We start from the raw sequence: 22,722 nt of genomic DNA, 5'->3' as shown, positions 1-22,722 counted from the left end.
ACATTTATGATCCAGCCAAAAGCAACAATCTGATTTGATCAAATTTGATCAAAGATTCCCTGTTAAGTGTTGGCTACTTGTCATTCCCAAACCAAATTTGATCAAAGATGACATTGCCAGCTATTAAATTTCTGATTGATAACCCTCCCTCCCTAGTGATCAAACATGCCCTTAAGTAGCAGTATTCATGTTCAACTAATGTTCCTAAATTGTTCCAAATTTAACAAGACAGAACAAATAGAAAATCCACAAATACTCGAGTATGTTATAGAAGAAAATATGAGGCGCACAGCAGTAATTATATCCCAAGAAAACAAACACAAAATAATTGTATCATTTATCATGTGTTAAGAAGAGCTAAATGATAGGAAAAGATTCAACTGCTTTACAGAAAGGGAACAAAAGGCATACCATGTAAATGAGCAAAGTGTTCTTAAGCATTAACCAACACAACCCAGAAGTAGCAAATATGTACTCAAACATTTAATGATATGCAATGCAATCAACTACTTTCGGACCAAACTTTTCAAATGATTATTTATAATAGAACGAGAAGAAATGCCATATAATCTGAAGTAAAAATGAAAAACAGAAACCCTCTGGTGACTCGTAAAACTCCCAAGTAAGAGAGCATAGGAAACAATAAAACAAAGAAATGGTACTCACACTATCTATCTTAACACAGGTCACAATCTACAAACATCTACACAACCTAACTACTTTATCAGACAAGTAGGCTCTCTTACTTAGATAAGGACCAAAGACAACCAAAAGGGGCCTTATTAGAATCATTTGCCTATCAACATTTTTATTAGAATCATTTATCGATCAAGACAAACATTTTACATCCATTTTAATTGAATACTACACCATATACATCAAAATCTACACTTTTTTTTACGAAAAGAATTATCACGAGATCCTTCAACTTAATATTGACTTCATCTAGAACTAAATTTATGGAAACCACATCAGTAGCCATTGTTTAAGGATTTTGAACTGCTCACCAAGAACATCAGCCCTGCAACCGTCGCCTGAACCAGCTGCTGCAGTAGAACTCCCTTGATCACGGAGGACAGAGGCACCAAATTCTTCTGCTCCTCCTCTTTCCTTGTGTGCAGCCGGTACTGGTCCAACGGCGGCAACAGCTGATACATTCCGGCGTATAGCCAATAAACCACGATAGGAGAAAAGGTGCCCATCAACTCATCGCTGATCCACCCTTCCCAGAAGACCATCTTCGCTGAAGCGGAGCACCAAGACAAGAACGGTTCTCTTTTGAGGCGGAAGAGCAAGTGCCAAGCAAATCCACACACAAATAAGGGTACAACAAACGCAGCGTCTAACGCATGATTCACGCAATAGAGGAAGAGACCTCGGAAACGTCACCTTGATGCGATTGATGGAGCCCGGAAGCAAACAAAGGTCGAATCTTTAGGAAGGGTAAGATCAAAACTCGGTGCGGATCTGACGAGAACCGAAACAAGGTGGGAGTTTTGGGCGGCGGAGCAGAGAAGCGGAAAGGCGGCGCCTTTTTCCTCCCTTGCTTCTCCCCTCCCCCGTCTCTTGCGGCTGCAGGAATCAGAAAAGCGACCTCAAGCGACATGTAGCTCGCAGGTGCATCATCATCATCATCTTCTTCTTCTTCTCCAACCACCATGCTCTGGTGCCACGTATCTTTTGGTTCTTGCTTCCTGTTTTACCTGCAGGCTATAAATTCATGTAGATTATGGCACGATTTGTCAGCATTTTGAAATGAGTGTTCGACTCCCTCTCGTTAGGAACAGCCCACAGGATATCCTTTTTCCTGTTTCTCAATTCTTCTATATGCTTGTGGGTCAAATTGATAAGATTTCGAGTGATATGGATAATGATAAGCTGTTAGCAATCGTTTCATTATTTTTTTTTCTTTTTTTTTTGTATAATTATTATTTTTTATTCAATTTGATATATTAATAGAGAGGATAGGATAGCAACAAATCGACTATTAAATTTACATTTTACATCATAAATATTAATTTGGTGGTGATCAAAAGTTGAGTAGGACTAGCTTAGTTGGTAAAGAATTTCGGAATTCAAATCTTGCCACTTACTCTATAAAAAAATAAAAAAAAACTAAATCTTAGCAAGTGTATATATTTAGAAAGAATTTGGATTTATGGAATTAAAGTTTTTGATGTTGATAGATGAAATTGTTTTGGTTTTAGAAAAAATATATTGCATGACTTTATGGTCTTAGTTGATTCTGAATGTAGTAGAAATGATTTATTTATTTAAGATAATTTTGTTATTTTATGTAACATAATTATTAATTAATTGACCTACAGATTTTTTTTATCATGTATAATAAAATGGATATATTTCCGAGACGATGTATGTTTTCGGAGTCGCTTGTAATCATTTCTGTAGGTAATATATAATATCTTATCTTGGAAAAAAAACATAATGTGTTGTACGCAGGATTTGGGATCATATAACTTTTGTGAGAAAAGAAGAGGTTAGGAAGAGAAAATATAGTATAAGATGGCCACCTAATAATTGAGATGAGCTCAGCTCATCTATCTCAATGATGATCGAGATAGACTCGACTCAGCTTTCCTGGAAGATTCTTTCAAGAAATTGACTCAGAATTCTCTATGCAGGAGAGTGCATATGTTCCATGTATTTTTGTTCTTCCTTCACTTGAGAAGGGATCCTGATGCCAACTTATACCAAACAAATTCTTGCAGAAAATTCACTTGACCAACCAGTTACATAACTCGAAAAAGTTTTTGGAATTCATTGCTATCCAACTATCATAATAGGACATGATGTGAGAGAGTATACTGTTCCAGCAAAGTTTGACTTGAAATGGGAGCCATGCAACATAGCGCAGATCAACAAGGGAACAGGATAATATTGTTCATGAATCAGATTCTTTGATGCACCATGTTTACCACCAAGAGAACAATTTACTGTTAAAGAGCAACAGCAGGGAAAGCATACCCCACAATGGATATGTTCATCACAGGTGATCAAATATCTTCTCATAATGTAGTCTCAAAACCATATTTTTCACATGGAATGATTGAAGTCAATACCAAACTGATAGGTTATCTGGTGTGACTCATCTTCAAGCAGCAGCAGTTGATTTAGACTTCCCTTGCGGTGGATTCTAGTTCTCCATGCTGATGAAATGTTCCACTCCATATCCCAGTTTATAATGGTTTCATCTGACGTAATTAGTGCATCAGCTTGTGGACAAATAGAAGCACCACATCAACAGATCCAAGAGGTTGCTAACGATCAAAGACAATATTATCCATTACGGATCTCATGAACAGCATTTCTCTTGATTATTACAGATGCATGGATTGCCAGGAATCCTTATTGTTGGCTACTTGCATCAGTCTAGTTGTTCAAATGCAAGTCACACATTTATCTACCCTCTACCGTTCGAATCACAATTCAAGCTAAACAAGATACAGTGATCTCGATCCTCTTGAATCAATTAATGACTGAAGAAGATATTGCTAGAAGCAATCAAGGCATGCACTGAATTCTATATATACATGTATACACATCAACTCTGTTTAAGAACATAATTTTCAGAGGGAAAGATATCACCTTTTACCTTGCAGTGGTTGGGATTACCAAAGAAAACAAAACCATGGATGCAATAAACAAGTCGAAGCATCACTTTGAGTCCCTTTAATCCCTTTCTGGAGGCGAGCCAAATAATGAGCCTTGGAAGCAACTTCAATTAGATGTGAAAACAATTAGATAAGTTATAGGGTTATGATGATCTCTGGAAGTAAAGCAGATCTGTGGTGATGTACATGCCTTATACAAAAATCCGTCTGATAGATCTTGCTACCACACGAGACAACAGCCTCCCAGCTAAATCTGCTGGTAGACGAACCAGTTGTTGTTGCGACTCTGAAGGAAGCTGCCAGAATGGAACAGAGGAAGAACAAATAAAAACAAAGTAAATATCCACTGGTATTAACCAGTCATAGATCAGATAAATGAAGGATGAGACACATTTGCTAATAGTTCGATGGAAATGAATGCCAACAATTCTGCAAAATCTGGCTGAATGCAGCATTGCATTCAGCAATACATGAAAGTGGTAAATGGGTCCATGGTGTCCATAAAGGAGAATGAATCAAGTATACTAGAGGATCCATACTAGTTCTTTTAATGCCATCTAATGGATTAAATGGGTCCATGGTGTCCATGAACTTGAGTGGTGCTAGACTACTAATGGATTAAAGTACAAAAAATTGCCATCTAATAGAAGGATCTGTTTCAGTTAATAATGACCAATGAGTCCATTCTCTTCAAATTTTTTGGCACCTTTCCACTTTTAGACAATTGCTCTTTACATTGTAGGATCTCCCGAGTTTTTCACAAACTCATTTTTACATCAGGCCAGGGTCTGTCGTACCGAGCCATACTGTCGGGTACGGGCGGTACGTACCGGTCCAACAGGTTGTCGGTACGCGGACCGACTGTTACCGGTCCGAGTGCACTGTAGCACTGTAATACTGTAGCAGTACTACAGTACTCGATACACCTGAGTGTACCGCTCGGTATACTGTACCGAACCGGTACCGAGCCCAGGTCGAAATATCGGTACGGTACGGTATTGCGAACCTTGCATCAGACCTTGCAACATCTATTTATTTTGCAGTTCAATTACTCTCAACCCTGATGCATGATGACTTGGTTATCCATTGTATTAATGTGATATCTTGAAGAATATCTTCTCTTCTGATCTTCTAAACTCCACCTATTCCAATGATGTCATTTCCTGCATTTAGTTTGAGGAATAGCTCAGATTTCTCTTCTGCTTTGATCACGATATAGGGTCATCCTTCCATCTCCATAATTCTCAAGCTCTCAGATATGGACTTGATTTATTGTTTCCTTTAGCCCTATTAATAGAGAGCATTTGCTGCCTTCTGTGTTGCTGTCTTCCAATGGCTCATCTTGGATTTTAAACTTCATGAAAATTTGTATTTTGTAGGCTTCAGTTTGTCACAGGGATAGTAATAAATCAACAAATGCATTTTCTGACAAAAAAAATTGTACTTTGTACCGGGACCATTCTTCTCCGACATGCTCAGTTTCCCTGGTTTATTTTTCCTTCAAAATCTTTTCATGGGATTTTTCTGCTGCTGGGTCTTACGTTTGTTGATCAGTTCATTATTATCACCGTGTTCTAGCATAGGACTTCATATCCTCTATGTATGGCACCAGATTGCTAAATCTAACAAGAATACTTGACCAGTCTGCCCAGATAATAGTTGGATTGCAAGACGAACATCCTCAATTGGCCTACCTGCACCTGAAGTTTCTTGTTTATTGGAAATATTATCATGTAATAAAAAATAGCCAGTTCCAGCCATTACATGTTACCGATATTCTAATATATCACTTTGACTCATTTGCCTTCCATGTCCTTTGGTCAAAAAACTTAAGTACTGCATGACCAGCAAATGCCTTCTGGCAAGATTCCATACTTTAATCATGCTTAAACTTAGGTCACCAACAGAAGTACCTGCATTCAAAGATTCAACAGATACTAGCAGCAAACTCTATACCTACCTATTTTGACAAACACCCAGTGAATTAGTGAAGCATAGATGTACAAACTGAGATATCTGCAAAGACATATTTCTGCTTGTGGGAACATAAGTTAATTCAGCTATAATAAACTACACAATAATAAAAACAATTGTGAGAGAACCACAACAGATAAACACATGTATTTTGTGTAATAGTTACCATGCAAGTACAGAGTATAGTTCAGACACATAAATAAAGAATTAGGAATTATATCATCCTTACCTCAGGAATGACAGAAAGAATTGGTAAAATATCCTGTGCAGATGTCATTTGATATAGAACGAGAGATAGCTCCTCCACAGAAGCATTTTTGTTCTCTCCAGAATTTGCATAGTTTACTTCCTGCAAAAGAATTTCAGGTTCAAACGAAGACCAAATCAAAAACTTCTATTGAACATTGAAGACTAGAATTTTGGAACTATTCAAAATGCTAGTTTTGAACCTCTTGATCAGCAAAAGTCCTGATGATTGGAAAGCATTAGAGTAGTATTCTCCAGCAAGATAAAATATATAGCTTAGCCAAAGAAAATTTGAATGCTCAACAAACTAGCATGAACAATCTGACCAGATGTTTCAAGAATGTTCTGTGGAAATTTTGATAATATGGTATATCTTTCATGGCAACATTCGAAAAGCATAACATGCTAATGATGCACTTGTTGTCATTCTAATCACCTAACTCTGTGCCACTTAGCTAGCTGTGATATGTGATGACGCTAACAATACATGAATTATACCATCAAGTGTCAAAAATGATAGTATAATAAGATGACAATCTTACTGAATTTGGATTCTCATTCTTCTGAAGTCTGTATGGCAGCAGAAGAAGGCGATTAAGAGTTCTCAAGTTGGCAATGTCCTCATTATCCATGAAGGATGATGAATATCCAATGGTAAAAGGCAACCTTGCAGCAGCAGCAGATGTCAAAGTTTCCAAAGTTGCTAAGCCAAGTGCATCTATTCCCTACACAATAGAAACTAGTTATCTTTAATTATTGATATTATAAAGTATCTGGAATTCTGATGCTTCTTTATGTAGCAGATTTTCCAACTATATACTTCATCAGATATATACTGGGATAATATTCTTTCAGCATTCATATGTCAAAAGTTTTTTTTATAATGCGGCAGTATCAGTTGTTAAACTTTTTTGTGAAAAGACAATTAATACAAGATGCTCCTTGCATCTTCACAGACATTTTCCTTTTTTTTTCCAACATTACCCTCATACAAAGAGTTTACCGTTAATTGCCAAAATTTCTAAACATTTTAAGGTTCAGTATCAATAAATCAGGTTGAGTCAATCACTGCAGAGAAAACAAATATAAAGACAATATACAACACAAATATGAAAAAATAAATATCATACAAGAAGACGAACTTTCAATTGTAATTTCTGGAAGGTCTGAAGAGAAATTTTGATTGCTCAAGATTTATTTAAGGGAAAAATTATCTAGACATGTAACTTGGGGATGTCAAGAATAACTCTTCTCTCATAATCAAAACAAACAATTAAATTTTATTCTGGTTAGTCTCTATCAATGATATTGTGAATCATGATTCTGGAAAGAAAAGAGAGAAGTTTATGACTATTCCAATGATATAGTCAGGTCTAAATATTGTCCTTGTTCTGAAGCAGCAAGCTTTTGTAGACTCGTTTTCTGTTTATCTCATCCAAGAAATTAATGTCTGGCATAGAGGAGATATCAAAAGACAAGTTTGTATGATTTACATGAAGTAGTTCTACTATGGTAGTTATAGTCCTCTAATTTGTATTATAACCTTAAGGAAGCATCATAAGAAATAATCATAATAATGGCAACATAAACATATATAATGTACCTTAGCAAATTCTTGCAGAAGTATTTCCTTGACAAATGCTCCCTGAAAAATGAATGATTACTACTAACATCAGGTCCCGTGAGTTCAACTGCTCGACAGAGCTCAATAAAATAAATTGTCAATGCAAATATTCTGTCACCTTTTCAGTCAATGTGAATGAGAGTACTTGTTTTATTGCTTTATTTGAATCAGAATCTTCCACTTCTTTCCTAACAAGAGATTGTTCGGTCTTCGCACGAAGTGACTGCCAAATTATTTAAGGTTCCATTATATACATACATACATACATAAATAAATAAATATATATATATATATATATATATATATATATATATATATATGAGAATACTTATGCTAGAGTTCCTATTATGATCCAAAAAGCATATAAAAAGGCATTATTCCTTCACAATGACAAAACTGCACCACCAACTGATGATAAAGACCTGTTCAATGTCATATGATAGCATAAACAATGTAAAAGTACCATCAATTGTAGTACTTTTGGGCAAGGTTCGCCATACCGATGTGTACCGCCCGGTACGGGCGGTACGTACCGGTCCGAGAGGCGACCGGTACGCGGACCGCCCTCTACCGGGCGGTACACCAAAAAAAGCCTGTATCGGGCAGTAACGATCGAAATTTCGACCGTTACCGCCCGGTACCATTCGGTAATGGTCGATTTCGACCGTTACCGCCCGATACCATTCGGTAACGGTCGAAATCGACCGTTACCACACTGTAGCAGTGCTACAGTGCTCCAACGGTCAATTCCATTTCTCCTCCTATTTAAACTAATCTTCTCTCCCCTATTTCATTATACACTCTTAAACTCTCTCTCAAACATTTCTTTTCTCTCATAAACTCTATAAAACAACGATTTGTGAATTCAATCGAGGTAAATTTGGGAAGATTAAGAGGAAGAACTTTCTAATCAAGAGGTATGAGTCAAACTGCTCGAGGAACTACCGATACCCAACGGTCACACTCGTCCGCCCAACGTGCAAAGGCAAAGGGGAAGGCAATAGCATCAGTTGCATCGTTGGAAAAAATCGAGTCGGGCGACGAGACACCTTCACAATCACATTCTCTTTCTCGTTCGGTCCAGAGACATGACAGCAACACGGACAGCAGTGCCTCAACAGATGATGGCGGTGATACCGGGCAGTCGTTGGTCTCGTCTGCACAACTTGAGGGTGGTGAATGGACTGAGGAGCAATATTTTACACATGCCACTCAAGATTCAGATCATGGAACTCGACAAGGTACTGGTTAAGTTTATGCGCGGAAGGGAAAGGAGAAGGGGAAGGCAGTGGATGAATATGAACAAATGCGACAGAGCATACATGATATAGACACAGAAAGAGACTCATCGTATTCACAGCCATCGTATTATGAAGAATCATATGGGCAACAACAGTATGGTGATAGTTGGTCATCCTTCTCTGAGCAACAGCATGATACAGAACAACACCAATATATGCCTCAAGAGCTGCCTCGGACAAATATGATTTATGACGATCAATCTACGATCAGTATCACATTGATGCATCAATGGCATACGGTGTATCAATACACTATGTCATGGGATCAATTTCATGATTGGGTCCAACAAAAGTATCATATTGATATGTATCGGATCGAGGACCCCGATCCACCACCCGTGGAGGCCCGTCGTTCGTTTTGGTGGTAGAATTAACAATCAGGTATATCTAGATATATGATTATTTAATTCATTTGAATTTTAGAGTTTATATTGTAACAAAATAGTCTAACAATTCAACTGATTTTTCTATAGATATTTCAATCTATAACGAGCTGAAATACGAACCTCGAACAAGACTACCTCAAAGCCCGAAAAAGATATGTGATGCTATTTTTACCAAATTTACATTGATTTTGCTAAACTTATACTATTACTATATTTATTTGTAACTTGAAAACTCTATCCTAACTTTTTTTTTAATTTTCAGGTATTTTCGGAGGGATAAATCGGTGAAATCAGGTGTACCGAGCGGTACACCTCGGTATACCGCTTGGTACGCCGTACCGTACCGTACCGAGCCAGCGTCGAAACGCCGGTACGGTACGGTTCGGCGAACCTTGCTTTTGGGTGCCTTTGCTCATCAGAGACATTCCACTGTAGGTTATCTCCTTATCAACCAGCTCCTCATGTACATCATGAGCTCATATGGAGGTTCCTGAGCTTCTCTTGGACTTCTTCAGGGCTTTTCTTCGTGAAAAGAACTGAATTTTATATAACAGTCATGTGCGAGTTATTCTCCATTTTTTGTTCATTTTCATGTACGTAACACAGACCTGTACATACCAGGCAGTCCAGGAGTGAACTAGTACATCAACTGTCCCCATTTCAGATGGTCCAATCCAGGCTAATTAAAAATTAAAAAATAAAATAAAAGGATGAGACTAGGACTCGTGATCGCAAGCCCTCTTCTTCATGGACCCTCGCTATGGCCTATAAATCTAAACCACAGATGAATTAAGAGAAGGTTAAATCTACCTAGCCGATGGACAAAGTAATTCAATCTTGTTTTCCATTGAATCTAATAACAATGTACCTGGATTTTGGTACTATAATGTGGGATTTTTTAACAAAGAACTTTTAGTGGGGCTATACAGCATGGGAAAGTAGCACTCCTTTTTCTACTTTCCTGTCCTATCTTTATTCCCCTGGTCCTTCAAATCTTCAAGGATGCTTCCCCATCACGTCTATTGAACATGATGTTTTCTTTCATAACTTCCATTGGTTAGGAATTCCTAATCAAACGTGGATAGCTTATCTCTAAGTAAAAAAAGACAGCTTTGCAATGCATACATCAATCAACAATGACCAATGAAGCCTATATAATCTCATGAATTTGTATATTTTTATCTATTATGCCACTAGCAGAAGCAGGTTGAAGTGGGTGCTCTTTGGTTGATATTCGCCTTTTTCCAGGAAAACCAGAATGAGAACATTGGTCTAACATGTTATTGTGGACAAGTTGCTTGGCTAACTCTGATTGAGCTTAGGAATGTAGCAATGAGGCTAAATTCCAAGGTTAGGAGAGTGGCATCAAGCTTTGCTTAATGTAATTACAAGTTTACAACAACTTGGTTGTGGCTTCATGAATTTAAAGAAAGTTCCATTATTCATTAAAAAGCTATACCCAGACACTTGCAAGCATTCATTATGTAAATTAGACCAACTCAAACACTTTTCCTACTTCAAAATTTCTCAACAGGAAAGTATTAGCATACACATCATCACTAGTACTTGGAGAAGAGACAAATCAATATCTAAGATAAGTTTCCCATCAAAACAGAAAACCAGTAGTGACAAACTGGCAACTTAAACAAACGATGTTGCTTGCATAGTTTGTATGTTGTAATGAGTAGACTTTACAACCTAAATATCGTTGTCTTTGCATCATGTACATTTTGTTGTGCTAAGCAACTTCAATGTATGTGTATGTAAAAACAAAAGAAACAGCCAACCTCGGTTAACAATGATTCTAGACGATCAATCCTGAAAACTCCTTCCTGATAGAGGGAAAAAGGGATCATTGTTAGTTTAAGGAAGTGGCTTTCGAGTTAAAGATTTTAAATCCTGAAATGTCCAGCATGTAAATCTACAACGCCTGATTATAGATACTAAAGTAAGCACAAGTTGTAAATTTAATAAATGATCTGAAGAAGGAAATGTAAATATATTAAACCTTATAAAGGAGAGTCTGCAAGGTAGATTGCAGCTGAGGTGAGCTATCAGTGAGAACTTTTCTTGCAATCCATGGGTATGAACTACTTAAGACTTTGTAATTTGGATCAAAACTGATTGCAATGCCCTCAAGAACAGCAAGACTGAGAAAACAAAAAAATATAAATTGAACAATGGTATACATGAAGTGGCCATCCTTGTTCCTAGATACCGACAAGGAATGAAGATGGCTTTATTTAAATATGTTGTATGTCCTGGATTTTACGCTTCACATGATTACCTTCGAATGACGAGAGAAAAGTAAGATGGTATTTGGAACTTAAATTTGTACCTGAACAACATTAGGAAAATATAAAGAATTAGTTAAACTTCAAACTGGGGCAGGAAAAAATGAGCAGCAGAAAAATTTAATGTATGGAGTATGATAGTCTCCATTTAACCTTATAAAGCTTGCTTCATATAGAAGATAAAAGCTAAAGAAACTTCAGCAGTGTTGAAATGATCAGAGAAGCCAAGTATAACAAGCACCACTTTATTATAAAAATGATATATGATTCAGGCCAATGTAACAGGGTAACTTTAATTAAGGGTAATCTACTATACAAAATAAAATGATACAAACGTCTTTTTGATAACATATACTGACTATCACCAAAAATTCAAAGCAGGGGCCAATACGGAGCTAGTGTAGTCATTCAGACAACATATAATTCTGGTAGAGAAGTTCATTCGTTTTGTGAGTGCACTAAGATCTTTTCTGCTCTTGATCCTATACTCTTCATAGATAGGCTCCAGAGAATTCTCATCACCTAACATATTGCCAAATATCTTCATTTTTATAAAAATCCATCTACAGAAGGAAAAGATATTTATTTCCAATTGCATATCTACATATTCAAGGTTCATAATTTTGTGTATCGGTAGTGTACCGGTCAACATTCAGACTAATACTGTGCTAGTTAAGGCTTGGACCAGTACCATACCAGTCCATACAGGCATATCGAGTGTTGTTACACACGCTGGTTATAGGTGCCCTGCAAACAAATCACATGAGTGATGACACGTGTGACATAATATGCATTCTTTCTGCTTATTATATTATTAGACATTTTATCACTTTATATTACATGTTGCATGAATATATTGTGATATTCATGGATCTGTGCAATGGGAATCAGATCGTGATGAGATTACGATAATGAGACCGATTCACCTTTAAACACATATCCTATATAATTCCGGTCATAGGTTGCTCGAGAAGGACATCAAGATAACCGGACTGACTGATGTACTGTATACCCGTACATATGATGGAGGTGGCTGGTCTCATAGCTGCTCGTGTGGGGACACTAGGGATACAATGCGGGTGCTCATTGGAAAATAAGTTCACTGATTGATTCGTTCACGAAATGCTAGATGGTTAATGATGCTTTATTGTCAGATAGTGATTCCGTAGTTCCAGTGGTGTATTTGATTCTTAGACTTGAGACACCAAGGATGTCCTGTATGAAAACTCCACTCTTTGATACCGGACTTATAGGTCTGGAGGTCCCAGATCTAGCACAGTCGGTTATCGGAAGTGGTAGCTAACCTTACAAGGATTATTGAGTGTCGATAGAGGATTATCTACTCTCGGTGTCATGAGAGGAATATCTCATGTGTTCTTGCTCAGATAAATCCCTGACCATGGTCATTCGGATTGAGAGAGAAAGAGTTCTCCAGGAAAATCCGATTAGAGCGAGACTCGAGTAGAAACTGTATGGGCCTAATAGTACCATGCCCGGTATACAGTCTCTAGGGTATTTGATTGGATTCCCCTGTATCGTATGAGCATTGCAGCGTAGTGGCCTAGTATGTCCGCAGTCGATGAGTCGAGTGAATTATTATAAAAATAATAATTCACTAAGCCAGAAGGAGTTCTGATAGGTATGACTCACGGTCAGCTCGATATTGGGCTTAAAGGGTCACACACATATGGTAGGCATTGCGATGAGTAAAGGTTCGGATATGAGATATCCACCGGAGTCTCTATCTTATTGGATATCCAATAAGCCCCTGAATTATTTGATCCTATGGATGAGATCCAAATAATAGTCAATGAGAGATTATTGGATAGAGATCCACTAATCTAAGAAGCTTGAGTAGTTTGATGAAGATCCAATACCTAATATGATAGGATACATTAGGGTTAAGTTGACAGGGGGCCTCTATAAATAAGATGGAACCAAAGGTTCGTAGGCTAGAGCTTCTTTTGATTGCTATCTCTTATTCTCCTCTCTCCTTCTCCTCCTCAGACAGTAGGCAGAGATTTGAGGAGCGTCATCGCAGTCTTGCTGTGTGGATCACTGTTAGAGAGGGGGACACTTGACCTCCTTCACCCTCTCCTACAAATCTGCAGGAATTCAGGGATATTCGATCTCTCTAGGTAAAACACAATCTTTCATATACGTAGTTTTCGGTTTTACAGATTTAGCGTACTAATCTTCGCACGACGATGAATACAATTTATGGGAAATTTAAGGATTTTTATTTTCTATTTTTTCGCTGCACATGTAATATCGTTCTTAGATTTCCCTACAACACAGCTATTTACTGAGTTTAGGAAAAGACCTACAAAAATGGTTGAAAAAAATAAAACAAGAAATAGCCTGGTACACAACTTGCACCACTCGGTTATCCCTGATCTACGAACTGATTGAATATCGAACTAGTAAATACCACCCATACCAAACCATTCCGAGCGGTACTGCAAACCTTGCGCATATTATTAATATGGTGCTCCATATAAGAATCTAATTGATGGAAAGTAAGAAGTCTATTATATATAACTGTCTTTCTAAGATTGAATTGCATGAGCTTTTACTTATACAGAACCCAGTGTCTCGTTAGATCCATAAGAAGACTTCAAACACAATCTGACTTGTTATGAGGACAAACTAAAGATGGAGTGACTAATCAATAACAAGCTTCATATCATTGTATTTCAACTACTTTCCTTTTTATCAAATAGAAATTGAATAAACTAATTAGTTGGCCAGTTCAAATCTCTGATGTTCAACTGTCTTCAAGCAAATCAACGACATGTTGCAAAGTTAAAAATACTGAGAAGAAGATCACTATCTATAGGCTCAAACATGTGTTTTCCTTACAAGGAAGAGGATCCAAAATGAAAAGAGGATACCAGATTATAAGATTATATTGGTACTTGTTATTCCTAAACCAACCAGCTAAAGTGATAAACAACATCTCCGTGAATTCTTAAAGTTCTCATTATGATCAAAAGCATTTGTTGATGGACATTCAAAGTTTTCTAAGATATATTAGTTGGATTGACGAGTCATATTCACTACTGCAACAATAAAAGTTAATGAAATAGATGAAAACTAGCATCGCCTCTCATTATTATTAAAAGTGTCTCATCTTATAGCCTAAAGCTTCTTGATATTACCATAACAAGAACTTTAAGATATAAAGCACCATACATGGTTCGTCCAAGATTTCCCGACAAATCTCCAAAGCTTATATTTCGAACTCCTTTGTTCACAGCATTTTGGAAAACACCTGCAAATGAATTGATTCTTCAGATGAACAAGTCATTAATTTGACAATTAAGTTTACAGTATGAAACAGAAAGAACCTGTTAATGCCTTGGTAACTTCATCCTTCTGTGCAGTTGGAGGAAGGAGACTGTAAAGCACAAAATTATGCCAATGTTACAGATCACATGAAAAGAGTTAGTATCATAAACTTCTTTATTGTCACAAGTAACAAGCTTTCGTGACAACCTACACTGATAAGACTATGATTGTGCTGCATTTGTAATTCACCAGTAAGATTCAAATTTCCAGATTACTGAAAGTGGCATTACTTAAAGGAACTACAGTAGGTCGTCAAAGGAATCTTCTTCTGTCATATTATGAATATTTAACAAATATGCATATCTCAATGAATTCATATAAACTCATCATGTTTGCCTGATTGTCGTGTAGTTTTCCCATATTTGGGCACGGATCACATGTCAACTGAAGAAAATAGATGCAATTTAATGTTACCTACACCAGCCTCTGATTACCATTTTCCTAAATCAGAGTTCTACATCAAGCATCATCTTACCCAAGAGTAATAAAATCATTTGAAAGAGCATCAAAATCACGATTAACCATGTGAAGACATGCTTGAATAAATCCATCTCGAAGCTCTTGCCTAAATTCGCCCATCATTCCAAAATCTAGAACATAAAAAAAAAAAGAAATGCAACAATCAGTATTAAGAGATGCAACTGCTACAGAAAAATATACAAGCTCCAATGTTAATTTTATTATGCATGTTTAGAGCCATACAGATACTGGTTAAACCTACCTAAGTAGGCTAGTTTCCCATCCGATGTCCTCAGAAGATTTCCAGGATGTGGATCCGCGTGATAAAATCCATAATCTAAAAGCTGAGAAAGCGAGCAATATACTCCTACCTGTTATTTTGGAAAGATCATGATGCCATACGATAAGGAAGACGTTAATCAGTGAAAAAAAACATCGCAAAACATAGAATTAAATGAAAGGAAACTTATCTAATATTTAAATCCAGATTTCTACCTCAATGAGATAAATATCTTTGACCTCCGACAATTTATTTCCCTACATATTTCGCACAACCAACATGAATGAACACCATTCTTTAAGAAATCTCTAAAAATATACAAATAAAAAAAGAGTTAGAGCACGCACATCCACCCATTCCATGATGAGGACTCTGCGACTACTTTGTTCTAAGTACATTTCTGGTACAAATACATCCTGTAGTCCTCCATATAGCTTCCTAGTTGAGCATACATTCAACAGATGTAATTTAATGTATTTGAATAGTCATAACCTCTGATTCTACTAATAGTCATATTCTGAAATTATCAGTGCTCAACATCAGTATTTTCTACTGTAGATGTCTTTTGCCATGAAATGGACACAACTAATCAAGAATCCACTTCATCCCATTGAATATAACAATAGAAACCATCAATTACTGAAAGAATAACCTGAAAAGGCCATCATAGGTTGCTTGTGAACATGAAAGCACCAAAATAAGGAAATACAAGTTGATAGCATTGCCACATGGTTCCTACCTGAATTTTAGTCCATTCATTGCTTCAGCACGGTAATCCATCTCCTGCATTAAATTGATTTACCTGTGTTCAATAAGAAGCACTAAGCATATATTCACAAATTTGATTTTAGGAAAAGAGATGCATTAGCAATCGTGTAAATTGGAAAAAAAAAACATCCAAACTTCCCGGATTGAAAAAAACTAGAACTCACAAAAAGTTCATTGAAGGGAAAACATTCTAAACATATTTTTTGAAAGAAGATCTGAAGACTAGAAAGAAAGCAGAAAAGGCACAAGGTTAGTCCAACAGATGGTTTCTCATGCCTCTGACCAGTTGCATGAGCAGAATAAGCTAAATTGATCATAATATCTACACTTTTACAGAAAGGGAATATATGGATTTAAGTCAGGGGACAACTTTATTATGAGATTTCAAATTTGTTAGTGATATAAACTCTTATATCCATCCAAGCTAAACAAAAAGGAAGTGTATTGAAGATGAACTCATTTATCTCACATGGGATTATAAACAAGCACGTACACCAGTACACTTATTGATGAGTCAAAGTCAACAATCATAGAGGTTAAAGTCTGATCTACAGATGATGATCATAGAAACCTAACTTAGATTTATTTATACAGATGGTGATCACAGAAACATTTATTTAGATTCTAGATTCATTAAAGAGGAATTTTAATATTTCATGATTTTATTGTCAAACATCTTTTCTGACATTTTAATAATTACCGTTCAGGAAGCAGTATACTTTCAAGAAACTAAGAGCAGGACATCTTATGTATTGCAAAAACATAACCAATATCTATGATGAGAAACTGAAGAACATATTGTTTATAAGCTAAAAAAGCATACTTATCAAAGGGAAGAATGAAGTTTAGCATAATTTGTGATAGATGTATGCCCCTTGAATTGTCACAAAAAACATCTAAGAAAGTCGTAAGGCCAGTTATGAAGTGTAGATAAGAATGTTGGACAATTGAGTAAAAGCATTCAAGAAGGTCAATGTCGCTAAGATAAGGATATTGAGTTAGATGCATGGTTTCACAAGAAAAGAATAAGACATATTTACATTTACAAACATTAAGGGTATTCAAGGATTAAAATCTCAATCCAGTAGAAACAGCAACCAGCGGCCAGAACGGTACCATTCTGATCTGACTGAACCACTACAACCAGAGAGAGTGAAAGGAGGGGGAGGGGAGGAGGAGGTGGTGTTGGTGGTGATGGAGAAGCAGGCAGAGGCGGAGGACGAGGAGTGATACCATGCAACAGAGAGGTGGTGACATAGTGATGCAGACAAGTAGTGGAGTGGCAGTGATGGCATGGAGGAGAAGCAAAGTAATTAAAGAAGAGGAAGAAAAAAGGGCAACAAAAGGGTATGACAAGTACCAGTATTCGATGGAATGCTTATCAGATAGCACGGTGCCAATCAGCTTGCTGACTGGTAACTTTGGTGTGGTAAGTTTACTAATTAGTAAAACTGAAATAGATGAAATTGCCTGGACTGCATAATAATCAGCCATTAGACGAGCAACAAACTGGTCTCTACCAACCTATATAGTTGGTTTTCAACGTGAGAAAACCTGTAAGTACACCGAATAGGTAAGGTGAGAAATCTCAAATTAGAGGTACAAGAAGAGACAGAGGAATATCTACTATCTAGCAAGCCCTTATTAGAACTTTAGGACAAAAATAAGACATTTGATGGCTGTGATATTGCTCATTTATTATAGCTCTAGAAAGAAAGGATCTGTAGTCAGGCCCAAGTAATAGAGGATTATAGCAAGTTGTAGTTGTTGGTGCAGACATAATCAAACAGTGTATAACAAAGGTAAAGAAGTCAAGTGGTCCTGCCAAAATAGCCAGATCATATGGAAGCAAACACAAATTCATGCTTCAATCAGGTTATTGCTACTTGAAGAACCTAGAGGAGCTTAGGCAAAAACGTTCAAACTCGAAAACAATTTTCCAAAATGCTGTGAGGAGTAAGGACGAACAAGAAACAAACATATGTCTTGAATCATCATGCCAACACGATTGAAGAAAATTGAGCAAAAACTTGATGTTGAAATCAGTTAAGGTTTTCCCACAACAGCTTCATATTGGTAAACAGTAATTTTCTAAAGATTCTTCATCCTTGTTGCATACTCATTAAACAAATTTAAGGTGGATTACAAACCCGAAATAAACTTGATGCCCATTCGTCCAGCACAGCCTGCAAGAAGTTCCTCGAATTTTTATTTCAGAACCTCAGTTTGGAAAAGCAAAGCTTCAGATTTACTTCAAAAGAAGAGCTTAACAGATGAATATGGTTTGACCACAAGTATAGACTTCCGAGACAAATATGAACTCATTGCACTACCTGAAGATCAGTGTTAAGCCTGGCAGCTCTCCGCACAAACCCTGCAATATAACGCAGGATAAATATGTCTAATGAAATTGCTGCTTGAACTCCAGGTCTTTGTACCTTCACTGCAACGACTTTTCGAGAAGAACGAAGTCTAGCCTGGTAAACCTATCAATCAATAGAAACATATTGTAATTGGTTATATCTCAGTTTTCTCATGTTATTAAACGCAAGAGAATCATTTATGCATTCAGAACCTGTCCAAGAGATGCTGCAGCAATTGGCTCTGGTGAGATTTCAGAGAAAAGAATATCTATTGGTTGTCCGAGCTCTTTCTCTATCATATTGAAGGCAATCTCAGTTGAAAAGGGAGTTATGCGATCTTGCAACAATGACAGTTCCTCTAAATATGCAGGTGGAATCACATCCTACAGGACAAGAAGTTCAAACATAGACATCCGAGAAAAGGATACATAGAAAAACTGCACCCTGCAGATATTATTTTAAAATTTGATATGGAACTTTGAATTGTCATGTTATAGAGAAACACCCATTTCTTTTCCTTTCTCTCTAACAATGTTCAAGTAATGGAAAAGATGAGACGTAGTACCTAATTAGTTCACAATGGGACAAAAAAGAATCTATATATGACTACAAAATTACAAAATGACTGCTCGACAATTGAAAATAAAATTCTTTGAATACTCAATGATAGATTGGAATAAATAGCTCTGCAGGTGATCATATTAGATGATAATTCTCATTGTTTCTCAATCCTAGCCAAAATTAAGGTCTTAAAAGCTGATTGTACCATTTGATACAGACTGGTACCTATTAGTCTGATGGCCGATTATCATGCAGACTGGGTGATCTGATACCAGAAGTATCGACCAGTAAGATTACCCTACTCCAGAAGTAGCCGGTGTCAAGCTCTAGCCTACTGTCCAGTACTAGTATTTGTGTCCTTTTTTCAACTCTGACAATTGGTCTCTCTCTCTACACCATTGCCTCTCGTTCCATGCCTCCTCCTCCTCACCTGCATCACCACTCCCCTCCATCCCTGCCCTACCTGCAGTCACCACCTCCTCCCGTCATCTTTGTCTCCTCCCTGGTGCGTAGTTCTCTCTTCACTTGCAGTTGTACAGGATGGTACCAAGCTATCTAAGCAAACACTCAATGCACCGATACTGATCATTATCGGACCAAGACCTCAATCCTTGGTCAGCAACTCAACATAGTCATGAAAATATCATTGTAGTGGAGAAAACCATGTATCAGATAAAGCTACATATAAAAAGAACAATAGCTCTCAATATGAGTAATGACTGCTAGCTGCACATTTTGAGAGCAAATTGGTACTTAAAAGCCAATAAGAAAAGGCCATTCAATTGTTTCAAGATGGCTGAAACAAGACAAAGTTACAGCCCCCCCCTATTTGAGCTGCAAAAGATTTCTGTAGGGAACATCAGAAGATCTAGCCAATAATCAAGCTTGATAGAGAGGTACCTAGTGTATGACGATATAACTTTTGCAAGAGTCAATTTGGAAACTTATATGTTTATTTCAGCCAAAGATTCTTTGCAACATTTTGGAGATCCAATCAGCATCAAGCAGTTTAAAACTATCCACGTGACTTTCTAGAGCAGCCCCCTCTATGCAAGTACTCCAATATTGTAAAAAAAAAAAAAAAAGAAGAAGAAGGTATCCTGAATAAGGAATGTAATTCACTTGGACCATTACATAATGACATGTATTTATAGGTCTGGGAATGAAGTAGCACGCAGACTGCCCAATTTCGGATGGTCCACATGTGGCAAACAATCTTTGTAGTTAGTTATAAATACAGTGGCAAACAATCTTTCATATGGATTATTGAATCTATAGAAAACAACACCATATAACAAGAAACAGTCTGATTAAATTTATTTCTAGATATCATTAAAAACAAAGGCAAGTGATTTGGGAGAATAATATTGATACACAAGTAGTCATATGGGAAAGGTAGAAATGTGAACTTACTGGTCGTGATGAAACCGCTTGAGCAATTTTTACAAATGCCTGCAGCAAGTAGTATTGTTTAAATGAAGTCAATAGAGCCTGATTCTCATTCAGGTTAAAAACCATGACAAGTGCCCAAAATAAAGCAATTTGTCGCAATGAAATATTTGTGTAGTCTGACCAATAATGGCATTGCAGTTATTAGAATGTTTTAAATCACTACTAAACGCTGCAAAAGGTCTACTAGGATACTTAGAACGTCTTCCACGCCAGACCTATTCGATGAGTTGACAGAAAATAGGTAGGTTTCAGCCGGTAATCTCAGAGCAAACTAAAAGCCATTATGAGCCAACAGAAAAGAACTCATCCCACGATGACAACTTTTACTATGTCGAAACAGAAATTTCAAAGATTCTTGAATTCGTGGCTAATTGCAGAACATTTAGAAGACACGACAAAGATGCATGCAACAATGCATTCGAAGAACTAGGACAAGAATCATACCGGGCCAAGCTCCAGCAAAATTGCGCGCAGCTCGGCCGCCCTAGTCTGCAACCAAAAAATAAAAACTCAAAAAGAATTCCATCAAAAGAACCAAAGAAAACGAATCGAAACCAGGAGGACGGAACTCGCCTTAAACATCTCATCCGAGCGATCCGAGACGCTGTCGAGGTACCGCACCGTGAACCACCGGCCGAAGGTGGTGCTGATCTGGAGGAATCGTCGCAAGACCAGGAAGGGCTTCCGGCGGTAGATGGAGGTGATCAACGGCAGGTCGTACGCGTCCAGGAACTCGGCCTCGGATGACGCGCCGCCCTCGAAGAGATAGCCTGAGTACTTGGTGAAGGCGTCGACGTCGTCAGAGCTGGCGAGCGCCGGCAGCCGGCTCCCCCGCCGCCGAGGGGTGTGAAGGAGAGGCATCCGCTGGCGGTCGAGGCGGCCCGGAGTGGGGAATCCATGTGCTTTGAATCTGGAGGCGAAGAGGGAAGAAGATGGCGGGAGGAGGAGAAGCATTTGGAGCAGAGAAAGAGGAGACGCCCAATGAGACAACGGTGGAGTTTCAAGACAATAGTGAAGCAAAGAAGTTGGATAAACAGAAGTTTTCTCATTTCTGCTCCTTTTTCCTGATCCCTTTATTTTATGTGATCGGGGAGGCCCACCACGTGGCGGATGCAGGAGGAATTGTTAGAGCTCCATGGTTAATATGGACCGTTCGTTGGCTCTTCGTTTCCTTTTCTTGGATTTACTTGCTCATATTAATTTTGTTTCCAATTTAACGGGCTGCGTATATGGCTAATTACATATTATCTGTAATTATTTTTAATATTTTTAATTTTTATATTTGTAAAAATAATATTAATTTTTTATATTTATAAAAAATAAAATATATAATATTTTTTTTTCATATCATTAATTCTGTTGATGAAAATACTGTGCATGCTCAATAGTAAATCAAAATATGCTAAAATTAACATGTGTTCAAAAATAAATTTTATAATATTTTTATTAATAAAATTAACGATACGAGGATAAATGAGATTAAATATTTCACTTTCATAAATATAAGGATTCTAATATAACATTTAAAAGTATAAGGATCGAGATGCTAAATATAACTATTTATAATCTATAATTAGCTCCCACGTATAAGGTAATATATTTTTTACATGTATATTTTTTATATGTATATAAATATAATTATTTATAATCGAGATGCTGTACAATTAGTACTAGAATACATTCTTCATAAAAAAAATTACATGTATTTCCTTATAATTAGTATTTTTTATATTTACCCCTCTAAGTTTCATTTTAGTATGCATATGTCATCACTATAAATTCAACATTTTTGGAATAGACTATTGTACTTAATATATGTTAGCTTATAGTAGGTAAATGGATGAATTAAGGAAAACCTTTTTTTTAGTTTTTTCGAAATATATTATTTTCATATTCTTCAAGAGGCACCTTCATCTTTTAAAAATCTCCAAAATATCTCTAACATGACACAATAGCTTTTTCTTTAGTAGATAGAGTAAATTAATCAATTGATTTTGAACCTATGAATAGGGTGAACAATTCCTTAATTAT

At 36.9% G+C, this 22,722-nt stretch overlaps 2 protein-coding genes across 7 annotated transcripts in view; both read right to left on the bottom strand.

Moving 5' to 3' along the window:
* LOC135582885 (very-long-chain aldehyde decarbonylase GL1-9-like) overlaps window positions 1-1,816 on the bottom strand; it is a 3,898-nt gene extending 2,082 nt beyond the window's left edge. Inside the window, exons 1-2 of one of the 3 annotated variants that reach the window (XM_065163281.1) lie at window positions 1,390-1,816; window positions 1,008-1,243 (exon numbers count right to left, since the gene is read on the bottom strand). In XM_065163281.1, the coding sequence (XP_065019353.1) occupies window positions 1,008-1,243; window positions 1,390-1,660 (507 nt within the window). In that variant the 5' untranslated portion in view covers window positions 1,661-1,816. Of the gene's footprint in view, window positions 1-1,007; window positions 1,276-1,375 lie in introns of all 3 variants that reach the window. The other 2 variants (XM_065163296.1, XM_065163286.1) reach the window with 2 other exon arrangements.
* Window positions 1,817-2,896: 1,080 nt separating this feature from the next.
* On the bottom strand, window positions 2,897-21,724 carry LOC135645154 (uncharacterized aarF domain-containing protein kinase At1g71810, chloroplastic-like). Of its 4 annotated transcripts, none has more exons than XR_010498682.1 (23): window positions 21,265-21,724; window positions 21,136-21,180; window positions 20,653-20,691; window positions 18,891-19,061; window positions 18,649-18,801; window positions 18,466-18,501; window positions 16,287-16,330; window positions 15,895-15,985; window positions 15,763-15,804; window positions 15,530-15,638; window positions 15,284-15,398; window positions 14,808-14,857; window positions 14,653-14,731; window positions 11,451-11,501; window positions 11,172-11,313; window positions 10,951-10,995; window positions 7,595-7,699; window positions 7,456-7,497; window positions 6,395-6,577; window positions 5,836-5,955; window positions 3,823-3,928; window positions 3,607-3,736; window positions 2,897-3,212 (listed from the first exon to the last, which is right to left on the bottom strand). XR_010498682.1 is itself a non-coding variant. In XM_065163265.1 (22 exons), the coding sequence occupies exons 1-21, from the start codon at window positions 21,643-21,645 to the stop codon at window positions 3,824-3,826; spliced, it is 2,148 nt and encodes a 715-aa protein (XP_065019337.1). In that variant the 5' UTR covers window positions 21,646-21,724; the 3' UTR covers window positions 2,897-3,736; window position 3,823. The 4 variants fall into 4 exon arrangements, 2 of the variants coding, with proteins under 2 accessions (XP_065019337.1, XP_065019346.1); XR_010498684.1 differs by having other exon boundaries at window positions 3,614-3,736; XM_065163265.1 differs by having other exon boundaries at window positions 2,897-3,736.
* Window positions 21,725-22,722: the final 998 nt, after the last annotated feature.

Source organism: Musa acuminata, chromosome BXJ1-4, assembly GCF_036884655.1.
Source record: "Musa acuminata AAA Group cultivar baxijiao chromosome BXJ1-4, Cavendish_Baxijiao_AAA, whole genome shotgun sequence".
Lineage (NCBI taxonomy): Eukaryota > Viridiplantae > Streptophyta > Magnoliopsida > Zingiberales > Musaceae > Musa > Musa acuminata.
This window is presented reverse-complemented; position numbering and strand designations above follow the sequence as displayed.

Excerpts from the sequence above, each read along its gene's own strand:
- LOC135645154 (XM_065163265.1), bottom strand. The coding sequence starts at position 21,645 with ATGCTTCTCCTCCTCCCGCCATCTTCTTCCCTCTTCGCCTCCAGATTC. Across the intron at positions 16,331-18,465 it reads GGGCATCAAGTTTATTTCGG|GAGATGGATTACCGTGCTGA; the intron begins GTTTGTAATCCA and ends AATTTAATGCAG. Across the intron at positions 11,502-14,652 it reads GGAAATCTTGGACGAACCAT|GTACAAATTTAAGTTCCAAA; the intron begins GTATGGTGCTTT and ends AATGTTGTTCAG.